Genomic DNA, 25,898 nt, shown 5'->3' with positions numbered 1-25,898 from the left:
CGTCAAAGCTTAATTCTTAAGATGTCATAATCTTCTTTTATTTTTATTTTTTATTGAACCTGAAGTTGTTTGTCTCGAAATATGTGTTATTTCATCTTATTAGTTATTCTAGGTGATGAAAGCAATTGTAAGAGAAGAAATATAGTAAAGTAAGTGAGATATAATATTAGACAAAATATTTGTTTTTCCTCAAGTGATGATGTTAGACAAGATATTAGACACAAAGAGAGGATTTTCTGAAAGAGAAGCAAACTATCTATTTCTTTTAGTTAAATGACATAAGCATTACTGTTTAACCTTAAAACAGAGAACAATTAAATTTATGCGTGACGCCAAAGATATGTGGTTAAATTCAATTCAAGATTAAATAGCAAGATAAGCCAATAAATGAACAGAGAAGCAGATCTGACCAACTGTTAAGCACGTCTGGCCTCGGGTATAGAAACCGAGGTCGATACCTTCTGTTAGGAACTTACACGAAGTATAATAAAAATAAACTTAAGAACAGATGAGAATGGTTTTAAAAAGATTCTTATGATTGTTGATGTAAACTGTTTCTCTCCTTGCTATCGCCAACCCCTTTCATGAATGATAACCTCCTCTTTATATAGTAAAGGAGTTTCAACCCTAGTACAATTCTAAATAAAGAAAATAAATTTGGTGACAGCCGTTTTGCCGAGATTGACGCCGAATTATCCGGTTGAGGACGGATATTTCGGTCTTCTATGGTCAATCTTTATCGCCTCATCCCCGCTCAAACACGAAGTCTCGTTCCCGGTGAGACGGTCGTATCTTGACTGAGCATAAGCATAACAACGGGAAACCGAGCGTGCATGTATCCTCGGGTTTTCCCGTATACAGATAGTCCCCCCATTTCCCGAGGTACAATTACTGACGGCGGGGAATGGACCCAATAAGCTGAACAGCCGCCTCCAATTACCTAGGACAGGACCTTTAAGTCAAATCTCACTCTGCCCGATGTTAGGTCATTATTACCCAGCCGCCAAATCTTTTTGGGAAATCCTCCTTGTGTCACGACCCAACCCCGTGGGCCGTGACTAGTGCCCGAGCTGGACACCCATACACACTTACTTACCAAATCGACATATCAATGACTTATCCATATCCAACATATATTAATTTATACAGATACTGAGAACAGATGTCGTCTTACGCGGTCACATGTAACATACATATCATACAGAAGCCACCAAGGCTGTATCGTCCAAAACATATATATACGTATACATGCATACAAGCCGTTAAGGCTGTCATAGCAAATGGAACCGCTTAGACGCAAGCCACACAGATATATCTGAACCACAACGACCCATGACCCACAAACATGTCTACAGGCCTCTAACAATGACAACAGAATCATATGACGGGACAGGGCCCCGCCGTACCCCTAAATAGTCATATATACATAAATATGTACAACAGAAAGATCTGTACCAAAAGTATGGGCTCCGGAACGAGGGAGCACTTCAACACAGCAGAATGGATGGCCTAAGCTGACGGACCACTCACGTGCGCGTTTGTACCTGCAAGCATGAAACGCAGCCCCCGAAGAAGAGGGGGTCAGTACGGAATATGTACTGAGTATGTAAGGCATGAAATACAACTGGAAAGATCGTAACTGAAATAGAGATTCCGGGAGTCAAGTATGATAGTCAAGGAACCGCTGTACCTGGGCAGTACGAGACAGAATCAAACATACCAATATCACATATGGTAACCGGCCCATTGTGGGACTCGGTGAATAAACTCATGTCATTATGTCATCATGAATACATGTATACATATACCGTACCCGTCCCTCTAGTGAGGGACTCGGTAAATAGAGTCATGCATGTCAACATCATATATCATCTATATATATATATACCGTACCCGGCCCTCTAGTGAGGGACTCGGTGAGTGAAATCATATCATCATATCAGTATGCCATCATATCATCATGCATATACATATATACATACCGTACCCGGCCCTCTAGTGAGGGACTCGGTGAATCAGATCATCATATGCCCTCCTGGCCACCGTAACATATCATCATCTCATCATGTCATCATATACATATACCGTACCCGGCCCTCTAATGAGGGACTCGGCGAACAATGCAGTGGAGTGCGCACGATAACATACCCGGCCCGGGACTCGGTGAATAGACATATTGAGGCGTGCACGAGCAGAGTAGTGAGAAACTACATGCATATAAATCAAGACTCGATAGACAAGTATACTTACCGACACCTGAAGGCTCAGAAACAAGTTTTGGGTCAATCCGACTTAGTATAAGAAAGTTATGAGCGTTTGAAGTACAAAACCTTCTACGAACATTTCAGAAGCCATTTTTGGAAAATCAAAGCAACAATCATATTAGGTACCTTTCGAATATCGTTATGGATCAAATCAGATAGAACTTTTGGAACCATATGTACGTATCAAAATATATCAAAGATCCAATGGAATAATCGAACGTGCTAGCATTTGAAGATCAAAACTTTAGTCATATCAATTATCTTTCGAATGCCATTCGGAAACATATCAACAGAACTTTAGACATCATCGATACGCATCAAAACCATATGTAACAGCTTATGGAAATCAAGAACGTTAGCCATCCTAGTGGCTCTAAGAATGGGAGTTTCTTTGAAATCATACATATACGTCATTTTCTCGTTTCATAAGGATCATGCCAAAATAAAGAAAGGTAAGCCTTACATACCTTGCCCGCTTTCTACGCTAATCCGAACTTAAGTCTCTGGCTTCGCAAGATCTACAACAATATTCATACATACCAAACATTAGCCATAACACTTAAGAGTCCAATTCTAAACCAACACTTTATTTACAGAAATTTCGACAGCATTTCCCCTGTAAATACAACAACCCCGAGAATTCAACTCGGCCAAAAATACAACAACAAATCCGAGAATAATACCAACAATTATTCTAACAATATCCACAATCGATTCAAAACGCATACTAACATTAGCAACTTCTTTCTACAAACTCCAACGGCGTTTCACTTATATTCAATTCATATTTGCTCACACATTCAAGTACTAATCTGAAGCCATTCAAACAATATTCAAGAACGCTTCAAACAATCCGCACAATATTCACAATAATCCAACCAATGTGCCATTCCATCCGAAACCTTCCAAATTCAACAAGAACAATAATAACACATTTCTTCCTTTCAATTTCATGAACTACACCAACAATTCACACACTAACAACATTATCTTTCCATATATCCAAGAAATGGTTTTTGACATCACATTAGCTTTTAAACAACTTTCCAACACTTACAACTTCAACTAGAATCATCAAACTTTCATTTCCGTCATAGGTTCCATTACAACAACAACCAAAATACTTAAGAAAATTGATTCATTCTCTTCCATGCCATACAATAATCACACGGCCACAACACATATATCCATATTTTCATGAATTTCATCCATTTCTACATACTACAACATACACAACCATCCATAACATATAAAAGAAGATTAATTCTTACCTTTTCCCTTTAACTTCTCACTTGACTAGAATTTGTAGCTTGCAAGAATGGATGCTCTACTTGCTCCAATGACTACTTCACTTTGCTAGGGACCTTCCAATTAGTAAGAAATAATTTTTGAACAATTTTTTTTCCAAGGTTCTTGTTCAACCAAGCATGGCCGAATGACCTTCTATTTTGGGTCTTCTTCAAGTTTCTTGATTTTTCTAAAGATGAAGATGAAAATGATAAATGGGTCATCCTTTAATACTTATTTTAAGTCTCCATATGGGCCTTGGCCCATATCCCTTTGGACGGCCACACTTGGCCCCTTTTATTTCCAAGCCCATTTTTTTTTTGGTCTTGCAATTCATGAAAAATTATTTTCCAAATTCCGAATTTGCCCTTAGCCTTCTTCAATATTACCTACCATGAACCATCTTGTGAAATTCCCTTTTTGCCCCTAGCGTTTCTTAATTTTTCATACTAATAATACTTACAAGAAACTTGTGCATTAAGTCAAAACCGGAATATAGCCTTGTTTTTAACTTCTTACAATTGTCTTGAATTATCCGAATACGCAAAATACGGGACATAACACCTTGTACCAGAATCCTTGATACGCTACAAGATCGCTTGAACCTCTTTCTATATAAAGTCCATGTCTTCTTTCTTTTCCATGCATCTGCACTTCTTCAAATCTTACTTTGCTCCTCCTCAAAACCTGCTGATATTCCTATACTGAGCCCATAATACTCTTCGGATCTTCAATCTTTTTGTTCCAGGGTGTGAGTACTTATCGTTAAGGAGGACCTTCCGCGATCATGTCTTACGTACCGTTATTGACTCAGGGTAAAGACCAGTATTCGTTCATGCCATCAACTGAAGCCGCTGGCTCTGATAGGGAGTTAGAATCTATCCCTGCTGGTATTGTTCCGTCGGGTTTTATTTATACGAACGAATGTAAAGTTCTTCGTCATCTTGACCCGGTGGAGAATTTTGAATCATGTATCGGTGATAGCGCCATTACTACGGTCAGGGAAGATTGCCATCTAGGCGCAGCGTCGACATCCTCCCCGTTGGGGATGGTGTGAGAATAAATCATCATGTTGGCGGTTACTCATTATCATACACTTATCCCTTTGCCATAGGGTTCACCCTCCCTGTTCATAGAATAATCGAGGACTTTTGTCGTCGATATCGAATATGTATTGGGGAGATCACCCTGCAAATTTGGAGGCTCGTGTTCTGCATTGAGAAGTTGGCCAATGCGGCCGGAGTCGCTTTTACCCTCGATCATTTTTTTCATTTATATATACCTCGGGTGATCCGAAAGGGAATTGTTCAGATGCTTCCCAGGGGAAGCCGAAGCCTAATCGACCCCGAATACGATTATGATCGAGGATGGCTTCACCGTCCATCGTCGGTCTTTTATGGTCAATCTTTATCGCCTCATCCCCGCTCAAACACGAAGCCTCGTTCCCGGTGAGACGGTCGTATCTTGACTGAGCATAAGCATAACAACGGGAAACCGAGCGTGCATGTATCCTCGGGTTTTCCCGTATACAGATAGTCCCCCCATTTCCCGAGGTACAATTACTGACGGCGGGGAATGGACCCAATAAGCTGAACAGCCGCCTCCAATTACCTAGGACAGGACCTTTAAGTCAAATCTCACTCTGCCCGATGTTAGGTCATTATTACCCAGCCGCCAAATCTTTTTGGGAAATCCTCCTTGTGTCACGACCCAACCCCGTGGGCCGTGACTAGTGCCCGAGCTGGACACCCATACACACTTACTTACCAAATCGACATATCAATGACTTATCCATATCCAACATATATTAATTTATACAGATACTGAGAACAGATGTCGTCTTACGCGGTCACATGTAACATACATATCATACAGAAGCCACCAAGGCTGTATCGTCCAAAACATATATATACGTATACATGCATACAAGCCGTTAAGGCTGTCATAGCAAATGGAACCGCTTAGACGCAAGCCACACAGATATATCTGAACCACAACGACCCATGACCCACAAACATGTCTACAGGCCTCTAACAATGACAACAGAATCATATGACGGGACAGGGCCCCGCCGTACCCCTAAATAGTCATATATACATAAATATGTACAACAGAAAGATCTGTACCAAAAGTATGGGCTCCGGAACGAGGGAGCACTTCAACACAGCAGAATGGATGGCCTAAGCTGACGGACCACTCACGTGCGCGTTTGTACCTGCAGGCATGAAACGCAGCCCCCGAAGAAGAGGGGGTCAGTACGGAATATGTACTGAGTATGTAAGGCATGAAATACAACTGGAAAGATCGTAACTGAAATAGAGATTCCGGGAGTCAAGTATGATAGTCAAGGAACCGCTGTACCTGGGCAGTACGAGACAGAATCAAACATACCAATATCACATATGGTAACCGGCCCATTGTGGGACTCGGTGAATAAAATCATGTCATAATGTCATCATGAATACATGTATACATATACCGTACCCGTCCCTCTAGTGAGGGACTCGGTAAATAGAGTCATGCATGTCAACATCATATATCATCTATATATATATATACCGTACCCGGCCCTCTAGTGAGGGACTCGGTGAGTGAAATCATATCATCATATCAGTATGCCATCATATCATCATGCATATACATATATACATACCGTACCCGGCCCTCTAGTGAGGGACTCGGTGAATCAGATCATCATATGCCCTCCTGGCCACCGTAACATATCATCATCTCATCATGTCATCATATACATATACCGTACCCGGCCCTCTAATGAGGGACTCGGCGAACAATGCAGTGGAGTGCGCACGATAACATACCCGGCCCGGGACTCGGTGAATAGACATATTGAGGCGTGCACGAGCAGAGTAGTGAGAAACTACATGCATATAAATCAAGACTCGATAGACAAGTATACTTACCGACACCTGAAGGCTCAGAAACAAGTTTTGGGTCAATCCGACTTAGTATAAGAAAGTTATGAGCGTTTGAAGTACAAAACCTTCTACGAACATTTCAGAAGCCATTTTTGGAAAATCAAAGCAACAATCATATTAGGTACCTTTCGAATATCGTTATGGATCAAATCAGATAGAACTTTTGGAACCATATGTACGTATCAAAATATATCAAAGATCCAATGGAATAATCGAACGTGCTAGCATTTGAAGATCAAAACTTTAGTCATATCAATTATCTTTCGAATGCCATTCGGAAACATATCAACAGAACTTTAGACATCATCGATACGCATCAAAACCATATGTAACAGCTTATGGAAATCAAGAACGTTAGCCATCCTAGTGGCTCTAAGAATGGGAGTTTCTTTGAAATCATACATATACGTCATTTTCTCGTTTCATAAGGATCATGCCAAAATAAAGAAAGGTAAGCCTTACATACCTTGCCCGCTTTCTACGCTAATCCGAACTTAAGTCTCTGGCTTCGCAAGATCTACAAAAATATTCATACATACCAAACATTAGCCATAACACTTAAGAGTCCAATTCTAAACCAACACTTTATTTACAGAAATTTCGACAGCATTTCCCCTGTAAATACAACAACCCCGAGAATTCAACTCGGCCAAAAATACAACAACAAATCCGAGAATAATACCAACAATTATTCTAACAATATCCACAATCGATTCAAAACGCATACTAACATTAGCAACTTCTTTCTACAAACTCCAACGGCGTTTCACTTATATTCAATTCATATTTGCTCACACATTCAAGTACTAATCTGAAGCCATTCAAACAATATTCAAGAACGCTTCAAACAATCCGCACAATATTCACAATAATCCAACCAATGTGCCATTCCATCCGAAACCTTCCAAATTCAACAAGAACAATAATAACACATTTCTTCCTTTCAATTTCATGAACTACACCAACAATTCACACACTAACAACATTATCTTTCCATATATCCAAGAAATGGTTTTTGACATCACATTAGCTTTTAAACAACTTTCCAACACTTACAACTTCAACTAGAATCATCAAACTTTCATTTCCGTCATAGGTTCCATTACAACAACAACCAAAATACTTAAGAAAATTGATTCATTCTCTTCCATGCCATACAATAATCACACGGCCACAACACATATATCCATATTTTCATGAATTTCATCCATTTCTACATACTACAACATACACAACCATCCATAACATATAAAAGAAGATTAATTCTTACCTTTTTCCTTTAACTTCTCACTTGACTAGAATTTGTAGCTTGCAAGAATGGATGCTCTACTTGCTCCAATGACTACTTCACTTTGCTAGGGACCTTCCAATTAGTAAGAATTAATTTTTGAACAATTTTTTTCCAAGGTTCTTGTTCAACCAAGCATGGCCGAATGACCTTCTATTTTGGGTCTTCTTCAAGTTTCTTGATTTTTCTAAAGATGAAGATGAAAATGATAAATGGGTCATCCTTTAATACTTATTTTAAGTCTCCATATGGGCCTTGGCCCATATCCCTTTGGACGGCCACACTTGGCCCCTTTTATTTCCAAGCCCATTTTTTTTTTGGTCTTGCAATTCATGAAAAATTATTTTCCAAATTCCGAATTTGCCCTTAGCCTTCTTCAATATTACCTACCATGAACCATCTTGTGAAATTCCCTTTTTGCCCCTAGCGTTTCTTAATTTTTCATACTAATAATACTTACAAGCAACTTGTGCATTAAGTCAAAACCGGAATATAGCCTTGTCTTTAACTTCTTACAATTGTCTTGAATTATCCGAATACGCAAAATACGGGACATAACACCTTGTACCAGAATCCTTGATACGCTACAAGATCGCTTGAACCTCTTTCTATATAAAGTCCATGTCTTCTTTCTTTTCCATGCATCTGCACTTCTTCAAATCTTACTTTGCTCCTCCTCAAAACCTGCTGATATTCCTATACTGAGCCCATAATACTCTTCGGATCTTCAATCTTTTTGTTCCAGGGTGTGAGTACTTATCGTTAAGGAGGACCTTCCGCGATCATGTCTTACGTACCGTTATTGACTCAGGGTAAAGACCAGTATTCGTTCATGCCATCAACTGAAGCCGCTGGCTCTGATAGGGAGTTAGAATCTATCGCTGCTGGTATTGTTCCGTCGGGTTTTATTTATACGAACGAATGTAAAGTTCTTCGTCATCTTGACCCGGTGGAGAATTTTGAATCTTGTATCGGTGATAGCGCCATTACTACGGTCAGGGAAGATTGCCATCTAGGCGCAGCGTCGACATCCTCCCCGTTGGGGATGGTGTGAGAATAAATCATCATGTTGGCGGTTACTCATTATCATACACTTATCCCTTTGCCATAGGGTTCACCCTCCCTGTTCTTAGAATAATCGAGGACTTTTGTCGTCGATATCGAATATGTATTGGGGAGATCACCCTGCAAATTTGGAGGCTCGTGTTCTGCATTGAGAAGTTGGCCAATGCGGCCGGAGTCGCTTTTACCCTCGATCATTTTTTTCATTTATATATACCTCGGGTGATCCGAAAGGGAATTGTTCAGATGCTTCCCAGGGGAAGCCGAAGCCTAATTGACCCCGAATACGATTATGATCGAGGATGGCTTCACCGTCCATCGTCTGTCGATTTTCCCGAAGTGTGGAACCCTTCACCGGATCCGGTTGAGCCCATGCTTGAAACTGTTATTTTTGAATGGGTGATTGCCCTTCTCTGGGCTTCTCATAGCTTAGGCCGTTCTTGGAGAAGAATGGCACCTGAAGGGTGGAAAGGAAAAAAGCATGGTAACTTTTTAATCTGATCGTTTCGACCCCCATTTCCCTGTATTATATCCTAACTCAATACCTTTGGTTTCCAGGACTTCGGACGAGGAAGGCTTCCAAGGGAAAGTCGGTAGCTGAGGACGTAGTCCGAGGTAGAAGAACACCTGCTCCATCGAGGCCACCTAGATACAGGGAGGCTAGAAGTTTTCCCGTTGTGCATTCGGGGGTTAGATCTTGAGTTTAAACTCACCATATTATGGGGACCCGTCGAGAAATGCCTTCGGGCAAAACTCCACCAGTGATTGTGCTCGATGAGGAAGATTTACGGGGATTGGATATCCCCGGGTCATCCGCTTATGGTGCAAGTCACGGGGACATCTAATCGGTATCACCCATCCTTGCCGCATCCCGTGGATAGACTCGGAGATCTCATCCTCCGACTTGTTAGGTTGAGTAAGGGTGTGGCTGCCTTACTTTTGTTTTCCAATTACTGGTCATAGAGTAGGGTTTCTTCTGCTTTTTTTGATGTACTGATGTATCCGACATAGTCGGAATTTTGTGAAATGGAAAAAAGCTTTAATGGGATTTCGCAATTTGGTTGTTATTGGACTTCATTGAGCATTCCATGTGTATTGTTAGTACCCAAACCTTTGTATATGCCCTTGTTATATTCGATCAGCAACCACTTACTCTATAATCCGTAAAAACCCGATATGTTTTGCTACCGGCCACCGTAGTCGAGCATCTTGTTATTAAACTCGACCACGATTGGTTCGAAATCATATCCTTTGCGACCTATTCGGAAGCTTTAATCGATCATAGAGGTGTTCGCATGAGGTCCCGATCTAGGTCTCTTCGGAAGGTCGACCCGTTTAAGCACAATCTGTTGGTTGAGTGGATGCCCCGGTTCCTTCTCGCGTACGCTTCCCATGATTTGATAGGATCAAGGTCACATCCGTCACATACATCTGACATCGACACGTGTCGAAGCCCTGTTGGCTCTGAAGACGGTTGCGGAAGGTAGAGTGTCTCGGTCCTACTCTAAAAAAGCAAGTTTTCCCCTTCTTTTTTCACTTTTCGACTTTTACCAAAGGGAATTTTACCTTCGTGTGCCTTGGATACGTTGATCTTCATATCTTCAAACCTTCATATCTTCTTCTTAGTTTCCTGTTCAATCTTCAAACCTTCATTCAAAACCTCCTTATCTTCATAATTTCAAAATGATGAGCAAATCTTCAAAGGCTAAAGCCGGTGAGACCTCTTCGGCTCCTAAACCAGAGCCACTGCTGACTAACTTCTTTCCTCAAGACTATTCGACCACTCGAGACTTCAAAGTCGAGAAACCTTCTTAACAGGGGGATCGAGGTGTCAAAATGTCAGCCTATTTGTGCACGATACCCCCGAATAAACTCAAGCAAGTCAAAGAAGATTGTGGGTGGAAAGGCAAGGAGGTCGTTATCCCTGACCAGGATGAAGCCATAACGACCTACATGGAAGGGTATTTAAGTGTTTATACCTACCATTTCACGTTCAACACACTCGACCCTGTGGTGGTCAATTTTTGCAAACGGTACGAGATTACCCTCGGCCGAATTCACCCGTCATTTTGGAGGATCGTTGTGCTCCTCTGTTATTTTACTACAAACGTGAACATTCCGTTCACGGTGCACCACCTACTTCAGCTATATAGCCCCCGTGTCTTTAGAGGGGGAATGATAAAACTCTCAAAACGAGCTGGAAAAGCGCCCTTCTATAGTCTGGACAAAGATAGAGACCGAGGCTGGCAGGGCAGGTTTGTCCGAATCAGGATAGCGGATCTGATTCCTGCTGACAAATTGCTGTTTCCCGAGAAATGGAACCCAAACCATAAGTAACTTTATGTTGATACGATTCGACCACGTGCCTGCACCTATACTGAACCTTTTATTTGTTCGTGTGTATACAACACTTATCAGAACCTTTGGTGCGGTTCCTAACCTCGACCAGTGGATTGGGAAAATATGTTCCCAACTTACTTATGCCGAACGTACCTGGAAGTGTTTGTCCCGGTCCCATTGGGAGGCTGGGACCCACGGTAATTTTTTCCCTTAGAGCGTCGTCCTTTCTACTCTGCGCAATATGCCACGTTAGTCAGGTAATGACTGTTCTTATTTTTGCTTCACAGGTTTGTCAAAGGCCACCAGAATTCGGGGCCAGGAAACTATCGAGGCCTCAACTGACGAGCAGGATGTCGAAGCTCCCGATTAGGGAGACCTAGTTGAAAGGAGGAAAAGAAAATCCTCCGAATCATCTCGAGCTCCTTCCCAAGCTAGGAAAAGATCGAGGGTCGTTATTCGAGAGACCTCATCGGAAGATATCTCGACCCGTGCTTTGGACGCTGAGGTTGTTGGTCAATTATTGGACCATTCTGATGATGATGATCAGGCGTTGGGTGGGCATCGTCTTATTGACGAGCTCCTCGAGCATGATTTGACTTGTGTCACACCCCTTTTTGCGCCCCCGCGCTATAAACGCGCAGGTTTTATTAGTATTAAAGGGTTTTTCCATTTGAAGTGACGGTTTTGAAAAGGGATTATTTTATTTACAGAGTCGCCACTTGGAATTGAGTTTTGGTGTTCCAAGTCACCTAATGAATCCCTAATCAAAAGGAAATGACTCTTTTATTATGGTCCGCGAAAACAGAAGACCGGGTAAGGAATTCTGTTGACCGGGGAGAAGGTGTTAGGCATTCCCCGAGTCCCGTGGTTCTAGCACGGTCGCTTTATCGATTTATACTTAGCTTAAACTAATCTTTGGACATATTATGTATCTGAGCCTTGATTTGCTCGTACTTTTATTTATTGAACTTTTTACTTTTTTTTTTGTCTTAACCCGGATGCGTAACCGCATTCCGGATCTTTTAAGCGTCTCAAAATAAGATGCATAGCTGCATTCTTACTCGAAGCAAAATTAATTATTAAAAAGAGTTCGGCCAAGGTACGTAACCGCATCCTTGAGTTATTAGGGTGTCTCGGAATAAGATGCGTAGCCACATTCTTAGTCGAAACAAACATCTTAAACGCGCCTAAAGCTCATCTAGCGTTAAATGCAATTATTTGTCTCTGAAATTCGAGACTTAATATTATTATTATTTGGTTATATTTTTTTATTATCTATTTATTTATTTCACTCTTTTAACAATGGATTTTACCACTCTTTTCTTTTATACTAGACAACGGGGTTTGATATAATTCGCACCTCCATCTCGTTCAGCTCACATTTAGTTAATTAATCAGGCCTTTGATACATTGATTAGGTCCTAAAGTAGTCAAAATTTGATTCATCGGACGAGTCATATGACCCATAACTAAATGCCAATTATTTCTATATTCACGTATTAATGCCTAAAAAAAATTAATTGTTATCACTGCAAATGCAAATCCAAAGAATCTAGCAATATCCTTACAAGCATTTAAAATAAACATACTCTTAAAACAGTAACTAACCAAGTGATTAAAGTAATACCCCTTTTCAAGTTGGAATCTGTGAGACGACATAACCAATTAAAGGAAAATAAATTTTGTTAACGCCCAAACCACTAAAAATAACCAAACCAAACAATAACATATTAGCTCTATATATATATATAAAATACTAAGTGATGCGTCTAAAATAAATTCCTGAGAACGACGCAATATAACTGGAAATAAGATATTGATGATGCATTAACAAACCCAATTTTAGACTCCATTCTTCCTGTTTGTTAGCCTTCACAGTAACATATTGGTTTCCCCAAAGTAAAAGAATCAATTTTAATCAAATAATTTCATGTTTTAAGAGCAAACAAGCGAGATTTATTAATAGCATGATAAGAATAAAGACCAATTTATATACTACAATAAAATGACATCCTAATTCATCAATCAATTAATGGGTCCATTATAGTGTTCTTCACATGATGTTGTATCATAGGAAAAGATAAACTAAACTGCTAACGCAGAAGGAAGAGAAAAGCAACAATTTGACCCACACGTATTTGAAGGTAAACAAACGATCAAATGAAATAATAACAGATAGTGATAGAATAGGAGAGATTTAAGTAAAAGATTGGAGCTTTAAAATAGAAATTTTCTTGTAATTCATTAAAATACCTTCAACTGTCGAGCAAGACAAAATACAAGCAAATCTAGCTTTGAAACTTGTTTAATTGAAGGACCTCGACCACAACCAAGGACAAACTCAAATAGAGATGAAGACGATATGATTGAAAATGGTGGAAAATGTTACAGTTAATCACTGGTTTTTGTATGGTGTAGAGTGGAAATGGCGGCTGATGATTTAGGTGAAATCAGGTCTTTTGGAATTGCGGCTGCTGATTTCTTTCTAGGGTCTATAATGAGATATTTATATGGTGTGTAGGCTAGGGTTTTGAGTGTGTTGTTTATTTTTTCTTTTCCCAAAATACCCACATGAATAAAAATATCTTGAAGGTTGAAGGGAATATTCCCTTCCAAAAATGAATTATGCTTTTTTTTGTGTGGATAATGTGAAATTTTGCCAAGTGACGGACCATCATTGGTTCCATTTTTATTTTATTTTCCATTAAAAGGATATATAAAATACCAAAATAAATATATTAATCAACTATTTTTAAACCAAAACTAAGGAAAAATTAAATAAATAGAATAACGAAATATCCAAAAGATAGAACTCACTTAGAACAACTAGATTAAAAGACCTATTTTTTGCAATTTTTCCTTCTTTTAAATGCAAAACTTATGCCTTGAAAATAGCGAATATTTTTTTATCCCCCTTTTTTAAACAAAGCTACTAAAAATGACATAATAGTTAAATTCCAAGATTAAACTAAAAGGAAAATTAATCAATAAGTATCAATAAGAAAACATCCCGGGAGGGTAAAAAATTACGTGTCTACAGCATGTCCCTCTTTGGTTGGGGACGCGAAGCGTTCTCAGACAAAGACGTAGACAACGAGACAAATTTGGACCCGACCTTTATTTGAAGGAAGAGAAAGGAATGGAACAAAATGTGACCGAGCCCTGGTCTTGGGCATTCTACATATCCCGGGTTATAAGGGAATCAGGTCTCGTGTAGTTCAAGAGGTAAGATGGGTGATGAACATACTGAGTTAGGGGGAGTCGATTGAGGTCCTGTCGAGGTTCCGGTCCGCGGCTCCTGTTATTACATCAAAAATGAAAAAAAAATAAAAGCTAAAAAGAAAATACAAGTACAAGACTCTATCTATGCAGCTTCTCTTGAATCTTGACTTTGATCTTCATGCTTGTTTCTGAACTTAAAAACTAAAGCCGTCCCTATTCTCCAGACGGGGCTTCTATTACTTCCAACTAAACTTGAAACCAACTGAAAGTACACCCTATTTTTAAGGTGGGCTCCTAGGCTTGTAATTGAAAATTATCCTTATTTTCCAGGTGGGTTCCTGATGTCTGGGCAGATCCTGCACCTTTCTTCCAATCTTCAGGTGGGTCCTGCAAATTACCAAAAACAACGAACACAAAGAAAATTTTCTGTCCCAGTACGTACCAGGAAATTTTGGTGAGTGTTAGCAAAATTATAAACTATAAAAATAATTTAATTATGGAAGTAAAACCAAATGTACTAACTAGGAAGTGCGTCCCCTAGCTACACCCCATTTTCCAAGAGGGTCCTGATAAACTAAATCCCATTTTCCAGGAGGGTCCTGATAACTAAGTCCCATTATCCAAGAGGGTCCTAATAACTAGATCCCATTTTCCAGGAGGGTCCTGATAACTAAATCTCATTATCCAGGAGGGTCCTGATAACTAAATCCCATTTTCCAGGAGGGTCCTGATGACTAAATCCCATTTTCCAGGAGGGTCCTGATAAACTAAATCCCATTTTCCAGGAGGGTCCTGATAAACTAAATCCCATTTTCCAGGAGGGTCCTGATAAACTAAATCCCATTTTCCAGGAGGGTCCTGATAAACTAAATCCCATTATCCAGGAGGGTCCTTATAAACTAAGTCCCATTTTCCAGGAGGGTCCTGATAAACTAAATCCCATTATCCAAGAGGGTCCTGATAAACTAAATCCCATTTTCCAGGAGAGTCCTGATAACAAAATCTCATTTTACAGGAGGGTCCTGCTAACTAAATCCCATTTTCCAGGAGGGTCCTGCTAATTAAATCCCATTTTCCAGGAGGGTCCTGATGACTAAATCCCATTTTCCAAGAGGGTCCTGATGACTAAATCCCATTTTCCAGGAGGGTCCTGATAAACTAAATCCCATTTTCCAGGAGGGTCCTGATAAACTAAATCCCATTTTCCAGGAGGGCCCTGCTAACTAAATCTCATTATCCAGGAGGGTCCTGATAAACTAAATCCCATTTTCCAGGAGGGTCTTGATAAACTAGATCCCATTTTCCAGGAGGGTCCAGATAAACTAAATCCTATTTTCTAGGAGGGCCCTGCTAACTAAATCCCATTTTCCAGGTGGGTCCTGATGAACTAAATCCCATTATCCAGGAGGATCCTGATAAACTAAATCCCATTTTCCAGGAGGGTCCTGATAAACTAAATCCCATTTTTCAGGAGGGTCCTGATAAGCTAAATCCCATTATCCAGGAGGGTCCTGATAAATAAATCCCATTTTCCAGGAGGGTCCTGATAAACTAAATCCTATTTTCTAGGAGGGCCCTACTAACTAAATCCCATTTTCCAGGAGGGTCCTGATAACTAAATCCCATTATCCAGGAGGGTCCTGATAAACTAAATCCCATTTTCCAGGAGGGTCCTGATAAACTAAGTCCCGTTTCCAGGAGGGTCCTGATAACTAAATCCCAATATCCAGGAGGGTCCTGATGACTAAATCCCATTTTCCAGGAGGGTCCTGATAAACTAAATCGCATTTTCCAGGAGGGTCATGATAAACTAAATCCCATTTTCCAGGAGGGCCCTGCTAACTAAATCCTATTTTCTAGGAGGGTCCTGATAAACTAAATCCCATTTTCCAGGAGGGTCCTGATAAACTAGATCCCATTTTCCAGGAGGGTCCTGATAAACTAAGTCCCATTTTCCAGGAGGGTCTAACTAAATCCCATTATCCAGGAGGGTCCTGATGACTAAATCCCATTTTCCAGGAGGGTCCTGATAAATTAAATCCCATTTTCCAGGAGGGTCCTGATAAACTAAATCCCATTTTCCAGGAGGGCCCTGCTAACTAAATCCCATTATCCAGGAGGGTCCTGATAAACTAAATCCCATTTTCCAGGAGGGTCCTGATAAACTAGATCTATTCTCCAGGAGGGTCCTGATAACTAAATCCCATTATCCAGGAGGGTCCTGATAACTAGATCCCATTTTCCAGGATGGTCCTGCTAATTTAATCCCATTTTCCAGGAGGGTCCTGATTTTTGTCCTCGCAATACTTGCGCCTTGCATTTTTCAGAATGTACCTGTAGGTAGCGAATAAAATTTTATGTCCCTGTTTCAAACAAAGAAAAATTTTGTGAGTTTCAAAACTTTGTGGTTGGTTTGTGGCTTGGCTGTGAAAGCAATTGCTTTTTGCACTCGTCCTGTTTGGCTCAGCTTTTAGACAGTTATCACATCCTGTTGACCCACGGTATTACTGACTCAAACATGGTTGCAAAAATGTCTCAGAAGTAACTTCAACACCAGACCATACATCTCTTGTTTCATAATGTCCGTTAACTCGAACTTTATTGAACCTTGTATTTCACTGAATTTAGAACCTATTAACGGTCGACAGCTAGCTGAGTACCTTACGCCGACTGAATTATGTTACCTTCATGTGCTAGCCAAGATGTTTTGCTTCTCAATTGGGAAAACGGGTAGCAAGTTTTGTGATCCTTTCTTACTTATCTCGCAACAGAATAACTCAAAGAAAAAGCATGAAATCCAAATGGTGAAAGAAAAATAAAAGATAAAGATGAAAAGAGGTTAACAAAAAGATGTCCCCTCCGAGAAAGAAAAGAACAGGGAAAACTTATCTGAATGTTGTAGCCAGCTCCAATGATATGACATGCATTTTGGTTTAGTCAGCCTGATTTTATCCATCCTAAATGTTTATAAAATCTTATTAACCCTTTGACTTCGAAACCGAATGTCTACGCCCAACAACTGCGTCAAAATCAAGGCCTTCATACAACTAGTGGACCAACAAGTCTCACTCATTTTCAATTCTCTCAACTCACCATCGCCTTATGGTGCTCGTGAGGGTTTTCACCAGTAAGACTCTCATTTTATTTTTTTCATCTCACCATCGCCTTATGGTGCCCATGAGGGTTTTCACCAATAAGACTCTCTCGTTTTCAATTCTCTCAACTCACAATCGCCTTACGGTGCCCGTGAGGGTTTTCACCAATAAGACTCTCTCATTTTCATTTTTTCTTCCATCTCCCTCATGCTGATGCCACAAGTGATGCCAATGATACAAATGCCTTATACTCATAGCTTGCTCAGCTTTGACATTCTTAATGATTGATCTGAAGGTCTTTTATTTGGTTGTAACGTGGCTTTTGGATAGGGTTGGAAATAAAGGATGACATGGAGGCTCAAAGACAATACAAAAGTAACAAGGGATGAGACTTACAACGTTTGGAATCGACTCAAAAGAAAACAATAACTTCTGTCCCAGTTTCTTCGAAACGGGAAATTTTGGATTTTCTTTGGTTGGACCGAGCCCCATAATAAGGCTGCCTACGTATCCTGTCGAGACAAGAATCAGGTCGAACGTAGTTCAGGACAATTTTTTTTCTTCTCTTTTTTTTTCCTTTTTTTTTTTTTTTTTTTTTGATTTTGTTGTTGTTGCTATGTATAGGTAGCAGAATAGAATGCCTTCGTCATATCAACCCTTAAAAATATCAAGCACCCAACAAGTAATCCAAAGATAGGGAGATGAAAATCATACATAATATCTTTTCACTGCATCTGCATTGATGGCAGTTTCAGACATTGTGCCTTCTATGTCTGTCAAATACAAAGCACCATTGGGCAAAACCTTCTTCACCACGAATGGCCCCTGCCAATTTGGGGCGAACTTGCCTTTGGCCTCGGCCTGATGTGGAAGAATCTGCTTTAACACTAATTGACCCACTTCGAAATGTCTGGGACGCACCTTTTTGTTGTGTGCTCGTGCTATCCTCCTTTGATACAGTTGACCATGACATACCGATGTTAATCTCTTTTCGTCAATCAGACTCAATTGCTCTAAACTGGTTTTGACCCACTCATCATCATCAATTCCAGCTTCTTCAATGATTCGAAGGGACGGGATTTCAACTTCTGCAGGTATAACCGCTTCGGTCCCGTATACCAACAAATAAGGAGTTGCACCTACTGAAGTGCGAACAGTTGTGCGATAACCCGATAGACTAAAAGGCAACTTTTCATGCCATTGTCTCGAACCTTGCACCATTTTGCAGAGTATCTTTTTAATATTCTTATTAGCATCTTCCACAGCCCCATTTGCCTTCGGACGATATGGAGTTGAATTCCGATGTGTAATCCTAAACCGCTGACATACCTCACGCATCAGATGACTGTTGAGATTCGCCGCATTATCTGTAGTCATTGTCCTCGGGATCCCGAACCTGCAAATGATGTTGGAATGAACGAAATCCACCACGGGTGTTTTAGTCACCGACTTGAGAGTTACTGCTTCCACCCACTTTGTAAAGTAATCGATGGCCACCAAAATGAACCTATGCCCATTGGATGCTTTCGGCTCAATTGGCCCAATCACATCCATCCCCCAAGCTGCAAAAGGCCATGGAGCAGACATTGTGTGTAATTCTGAAGGAGGAGAATGTATCAAGTCGCCATGTACCTGGCACTGATGACACTTACGAACGAAACGGATGGAATCTCGCTCCATGGTGAGCCAATAATAGCCTGCTCGAAGAATTTTCTTTGCCAAAACATACCCGTTCATGTGTGGTCCACAAACTCCTGAATGTATCTCAGTCATGATAGTTGCAGCCTCTTTAGCATCTACACACCTCAAAAGTCCTAAATCTGGAGTCTTTTTATACAAAATTCCTCCACTTAAGAAAAATCCGCTTGCCAATCGTCGAATAGCTCTCTTCTGGTCACTGGTGGCATGTGCTGGATATTTCGTCGACTCGATATATTCTTTAATATCATGGAACCAAGGCTCACCGTCAAGTTCCTCTTCGACTGTATTGCAATAAGCATGTTGATTGTGAGTTTGTATATGTAAAGGGTCAATGTGAGCCTTGTCTGGGTGCTGGAGCATTGAGGACAAGGCGGCCAAAGCATCAGCAATCTCATTATGAATCCTAGGAATGTGTTTAAATTTTACTGTTATGAACCGTCTGCAAAGATCCTGCAAATACTGGTGATATGGTATAAGCTTCAAATCACGGGTTTCCCACTCTCCTTGAACTTGATGGACTAGTAAGTCTGAATCCCCCAATACCAATAATTCTTGAATCCCCATGTCGATAGCTAACCTTAAACCCAAAATGCAAGCTTCATACTCCGCCATGTTGTTGGTACAATAAAATCGAAGTTGGGCTGTTACAGGGTAATGTTGTCCTGATTCCGAGATAAGAACGGCCCCTACCCCAAATCCTTTCCTGTTAGCAGCCCCATCAAAAAACAACTTCCAACCTAGATCGTTATCCGAAATTACCTCTTCGAGGCACGACACTTCTTCATCAGGAAAGTACGTTTTCAATGGCTCATATTCTTCATCCACTGGGTTCTCCGCCAGATGGTCTGCCAAGGCTTGGGCTTTCATCGCGGTCCGAGTCACATACGAAATATCAAACTCCGTGACTAATATCTGCCATTTTGCAAGCCTGCCCGTGGGCATGGGTTTCTGAAATATATACTTCAAAGGGTCCAAGCGGGAGATAAGATAAGTAGTGTAGGACGAAAGATAATGTTTCAACTTTTGTGTGACCCAAGTCAGAGCGCAACACGTCCTTTCTAGATGAGTGTACTTAGCCTCATAAGTAGTAAACTTCTTGTTGAGATAATAGATTGCCTGTTCCTTCTTGCCTGTAACATCATGTTGACCCAATACGCAACCAAAGGAATTGTCCAGAACCGATAGGTATAATATTAAAGGTCTCCCAGGCTCGGGAGGAACCAATGCGGGTGGATTCGACAGATACCTCTTGATTTTGTCAAACGCTTCTTGGCATTCGTCAGTCCATTCAATCGCAGCATTCTTCTTTAACAACTTAAAAATGGGCTCGCAAGTTGTTGTGAGTTGAGCAATAAATCGACTAATGTAATTCAACCTCCCAAGTAGGCTCATTACCTCGGTTTTGTTCTTTGGCGGTGGTAACTCCTGAATAGCTTTGATCTTTGCAGGATCCAATTCAATACCACGCCGACTGACTACGAACCCCAGAATTTTCCCTGACGGGACTCAAAATATACATTTCGCTGGATTGAGCTTAAGATTGTACCTGCGAAGCCTTTCGAAAAATTTCACCAAATCCTTGACATGGTCAGATTGCTTTCTTGATTTAATGATCACATCATCCACATATACTTCAATTTCTGTATGCATCATATCGTGAAATATGGTGGTCATCGCTCTCATAGATGTTGCCCCAGCATTCTTCAACCTAAACGGCATGACTCGATAACAATATGTACCCCATTCTGTGATGAAGGATGTCTTCTCTGCATCATCATTATCCATAACGATCTGGTGGTACCCCGCATAGCAATCTACAAAAGATGCAATCTCATGCTTAGCACAGTTGTCTAACAAAATATGGATATTGGGCAATGGAAAGTCGTCCTTCGGGCTTGCTTTGTTTAGATCACGATAATCCACCCACACACGCATTTTGCCATCCTTCTTCGGAACGGGGACAACATTGGATAACCAAGTAGGGTATCGAGTGACTCGAATGACTTTGGCCTCAAGTTGCTTTTCGATTTCTTCTTTAACCTTCACACTCACGTCTGATTTTAGTTTCCTTAATTTCTGCTTCACAGGAGGGAATGTGGGGTCAGTTGGCAATTTGTGAACCACCAATTTAGTACTTAAACCCGGCATATCATCATAAGACCACGCAAAAACATCCTTATATTTAAACAAAGCCTGGATTAATTCTTTCTTGGAATGTGGTTGAACATGCACACTTAGCTTAGTTTCCCTGACATTATCTTGATCTCCTAGATTGATTGCTTCGGTTTCATTCAAATTAGGGTTCGTTTTATCTTCGAAGTGTAACAAATCCCTGCTTATTTCCTGAAATACTTCTTCTTCATCATATTCAACTTCTTGGTTCATTGTTTCATGGTTAGGTCGGAATTTAAGATCTGGCTGAGAATTCCGCATGCATGTCATATCATTAGAACCAGCACAAACAGAACTGTACAAAAGGAAATAAACAAACACATTAGAATTTACGGAAAAGACAAATTGCATTTCATTGAAAGGAAGGATAGAAGGGTTTGAACATTAAAGCAAGCGAAAAATAAAAATCCGAATTACAACCCTGGAATAACTCGGATAAAGGAAAGGAAAACAAAACAGACTACCAAAACTCTTTCCTGGTTGGGAGAGGAGTGACTTCCCAATTGCTGAGTTGGACATCAGGGCCAATGAACTGCACATCCGCGTTACTGGGACCCCCTCCAATTTCAACCATATCAGCTTCAACAAACAAGTTCTGGAAACACCCAATCAACCCAAAATCCACGTCCAGTACTGGCTGGGAAAAACTGCTGGTATTCTTGACGAAAGACTTGTAGATTGGTGGCACAGGCTTAGTAAGTGACCATGCTTCTTTTTTTCGCTTTTTAACCCTCTTTCTATCTTCAGCCGTTGGTTTGAACCCCAGACCAAATGGACCTGGACTCTCACGTGGACACACCGGATAAACCATACCTTGTAGAGAAGCCCCCAAGCCTTTTCCTGGCTCAAAACCATATTTTATCATTTCATTTACCACCATAACAGATGTTGGAGGCAACTGCGGTCTCAGAATGGGTTTCCCTTCAGGGATCTGCTCAGCTACCACTATCTCAGAAGCTTGATACACCAGTGTTTCATCAGCATTATCCACTTCGATAAAGGGAACAGCGGAGTCTTTATAAATGGCCAAATCCCCTTCACCGTGAACGATCACTTCCTGCCTGTCATATTCAAACTTGATCATCTGATGCAATGTGGATGGGATTGCCCCGGCCATGTGTACCCACGGTCTTCCCAACAACATATTATAGGAGGCATTGATGTTCAATACTTGAAAATCTATGGTAAAATCAGCAGGCCCTATTGTAAGCACAAGATCTATCTCACCGATGGCGTCAGTTTTCGCTCCATCAAAAGCTCTAACACACACATTGTTTGGTCGAATTCTTCCAGTACTTACATTTAGTTTTTTTAAGGTTGACAGAGGACAAATGTTTGCACCAGAGCCCCCATCAATCAAAACTCTCGTGACATAGGAAAGCTCACATTTGACAGTAATATGAAGGCTTCGGTTATGTCCAGTACCTTCAACAGGTAGTTCATCATCTGAGAAAGTGATTCTATTTACCTCAAAGATCCTCCCAACAATTTTCTCTAATTGATTAACTGTAATCTCAGTAGGGACATGAGCTTCATTCAAAATCTTCAACAAAGCTTTGCGGTGTTCATCTGAGTGTATTAATAAAGACAACAAAGAGATTTGAGCAGGGGTTTTCCTTAATTGCTCCACAATGGAATAGTCTGGCAATTTCATCTTTTTCAAGAACTCTTCAGCTTCTTCCCCTGTTACTGGTTTCTTAACGGGTATTTGGCCTTCTCTCGCCTGTTTGGTTTTCCTTAACTCTTCTGGAGCGAAGCATCTTCCTGAACGAGTCAGGCCCCCTACTTCGTCTACCTCTTCAATGATTTCCTTCCCTTGGTAAGTCACCATAGTCTAATTATAATTCCAGGGAACCGCCTTAGCATCAACTATTGGAAGTTGTGTCACTGGCTTAATAATGATAGGGGTGGTGAACGCCCCTTTGACAGTTAAAATAGGCCTGCTCGACACCCCTGGCACGATCAACTTTGGTTTTCCCTGACTTGCCCCAACCTTCTCTGGAGCTCCCTTCACAATCAATAAGGGTTTCATCGCGTCTGACTGGATTGGTCTCTTTGTAACCTCATTTAACCCCAAAGGTGCTGTTTTTGCGGAATCTGCCACATTTACTGATTTCTCCACGCCTGCTTCAATCTTCATGATAGGCTTGTACGGAACATCGGACCTATCACTACCATAGATCAACTCCAACATGTTTGTTTCTTTATGATTTGGTAGTGGGTTTTGATTGATATTCGGTATATCTGCATTTTGCACCACAATTTGTTGTGTATCAATCAAATATTGGATTGCTTTCTTCAAATACCAACATTTCTCTATATTGTGTCCCGGGGTATCAGAACAATAAGCACATCTTTGAGAGTAATCAAGATTTTTCGGAGGCGGGTTTGGGATCCTTCCTTCAATTGGGCTTAAAACATTTAATGCCCTCAGCTTTTGAAACAAATCAGCATATGATTCCCCAATGGGGGTAAAGTTATCCTTGACTGTATTTGCCCTTTTGTACTCTGGCCTGGGCCGAAAATTGGATCTGGGAGGGCCTTGGTAAGTCTGCGGAGGTGGAGGACGGACTTGCGGGGTTGGTGCGCGCCATTGTGGGTAACAAGGGGGCTGGACATATGGCTGCGCACTGTATATGGGGTACTGAGGGGGCGGAATAGAATATTGTGGGTTTTGGGGAGGGAAGTAGTGTTGTGGGTAATTATATGGATCTTGGGTGTAGTTTTGGGGTTGGGGTTGAGTGTATTGGCGAGGCGGGCCCCTCGGGTTTCGTCGTATCCCAGGCGCAACTGTAGCTACATCTTCCTTTTTCTTCTTTCCACCAAAACACCCTGAACCATTTTGAATGGCTTGGGTTGTTGCCTTCAACGCGGCAAAGCCGACAATGCGTCCTGTTTTGATTCCTTCTTCTATTATTTCTCCCATTTTAATGGCCTCAATGAACGGTTTTCCTAGGGCCGGGATCATGTGTTGATAATATGTCTCATCTTGTGCCTGGAGAAAAGTCTCCACCATCTCTCCTTCTCTCATTGGTGGCTTTACCCTTGCGGCTTGTTCACGCCAACGAACCGCAAACTCCCTAAAACTTTCGGTAACTTTCTTCTTCAGGTTGGTTAGAGACTTTTTTTCAGGAACCAGATCAATATTGTACTGAAATTGTTGCACGAACTCATTTTCCATATCATCCCAAGTATGCCATTTCACAATGTCCTGATCAATAAACCATTCTGAAGCTAAACCAGTCAGACTCTCCCCAAAGTAAGCCATGAGTAATTCCTGATTACCCCCAGCTCCTCTCAGTTGGTTGCAGTATCTCCTCAAATGAGCTATGGGATGACCGTGCCCATCGTACTTGTCAAACTTCGGTGTCTTAAACCCCGGAGGTAAGTGAACACTCGGGAACATACACAAATCACTGTATGAAACGCTTTTATAGCTTCCTGACCCCTGCAAGTTCTTCATAGCTTGTTCTAGACTTTTCATCTTCCTAACCATTTCGTCATGCTCTACATTCTTAGTAGCAACTCCATACTCAGCGCCAACATGCGTAACCGCATTCTTAGCAGGACCTCCATATTCATGGCCAAGATGCGTAACCGCATTCTTAGCAGGTCATTCAGAGTCGATTAGAGGACTAAAATGTAGAGTTTGATGATAAGGATCAGGAGCCCCAAATGCAAAATCGGGTGCAAAATGCTGCTCTTGACGGATGTCAGATGGTGGCACAAGGTTTGACCTTTGCATAACCGCAGGTGGCGGTATTGTGTAAACGGGCCTTACATTTGCAACATGCTTGGGATTAGACAGTGGGTATGTGTAGGCAGGCCCAGTGGTTGCAATCCCGAAATGATCAGTCCTGATTGGTACCCTTGGAGGACGACCTACAGAAGTTTCCGCCGTATTGGGCAAATTGGTGTAATGACCATACCCAGGTGGGTATACCGGGTCTTCCGCAGTAGATAGCGGTGCTTGTGAGCATGCCTGTGCGGCAGAAGTGATGTCGGGGAACCCAGGGATTGACTGAGGAGGTTGCTGACCATTCGACCACCCTTGCAACATCTCAATCATTTGTTGCCTGAGAATTCTATTCTCCTCAGCGATGGCAGATTCTTGTTGAGCCACCCGTTCCGTTTCATCCCCCGTGTTGATCATCGGTAGCGAAGTCCCTTCCGTCATTCCGATACTGCCCTTTGACCTTGTGAAATAATGATGCGTTGCCAGTATGGCCACAAACCAACCACTTTTACCTTAACTCTTCTCTGTAAAACAGCCAATGTTAGGGTTAAACAATTCATAATCACTCATTCATATGCATGTATCAATTCTACCATGGCAGGCCCAATGTTTCATCCCGGCTTATCTAGGTGCAACCTCATTTTTTTTTGCAAGTTTTAGAAGCTTCGATCGAACCCGTTGGGGGTTGCCTACGTATCATGTTGAAAACATGAATCAGATCTTTGCGTAGTTCGTACAAATAGCTGGGTTATTTTGAAAACAAAATCTTTTCCATTGATTTTCAACTTTCATTCC

General features: G+C 41.1%; 1 protein-coding gene, 1 long non-coding RNA gene and 1 pseudogene across 3 annotated transcripts; all 3 read right to left on the bottom strand.

The window, feature by feature from the left end:
- Window positions 1-5,334: 5,334 nt before the first annotated feature.
- On the bottom strand, window positions 5,335-13,641 carry LOC132602233 (uncharacterized). Of its 2 annotated transcripts, XR_009567673.1 has the most exons (3): window positions 13,431-13,641; window positions 6,954-7,004; window positions 5,335-5,766 (listed from the first exon to the last, which is right to left on the bottom strand). It is a non-coding gene; the product is annotated as an uncharacterized LOC132602233 (long non-coding RNA). The 2 variants fall into 2 exon arrangements; XR_009567672.1 differs by lacking the exon at window positions 6,954-7,004.
- Window positions 13,642-14,693: 1,052 nt separating this feature from the next.
- LOC132601462 (uncharacterized) lies at window positions 14,694-23,198 on the bottom strand (annotated as a pseudogene).
- A 3-nt stretch (window positions 23,199-23,201) lies between these two features.
- LOC132601461 (uncharacterized) lies at window positions 23,202-24,863 on the bottom strand. Its single transcript, XM_060314540.1, has one exon. It carries the CDS (start codon window positions 24,861-24,863, stop codon window positions 23,202-23,204), a length of 1,662 nt encoding a protein of 553 aa, XP_060170523.1.
- Between the last annotated feature and the right edge of the window lie 1,035 nt (window positions 24,864-25,898).

This window comes from Lycium barbarum, chromosome 7, assembly GCF_019175385.1.
Source record: "Lycium barbarum isolate Lr01 chromosome 7, ASM1917538v2, whole genome shotgun sequence".
Taxonomy (NCBI): Eukaryota; Viridiplantae; Streptophyta; class Magnoliopsida; order Solanales; family Solanaceae; genus Lycium; species Lycium barbarum.
This window is presented reverse-complemented; position numbering and strand designations above follow the sequence as displayed.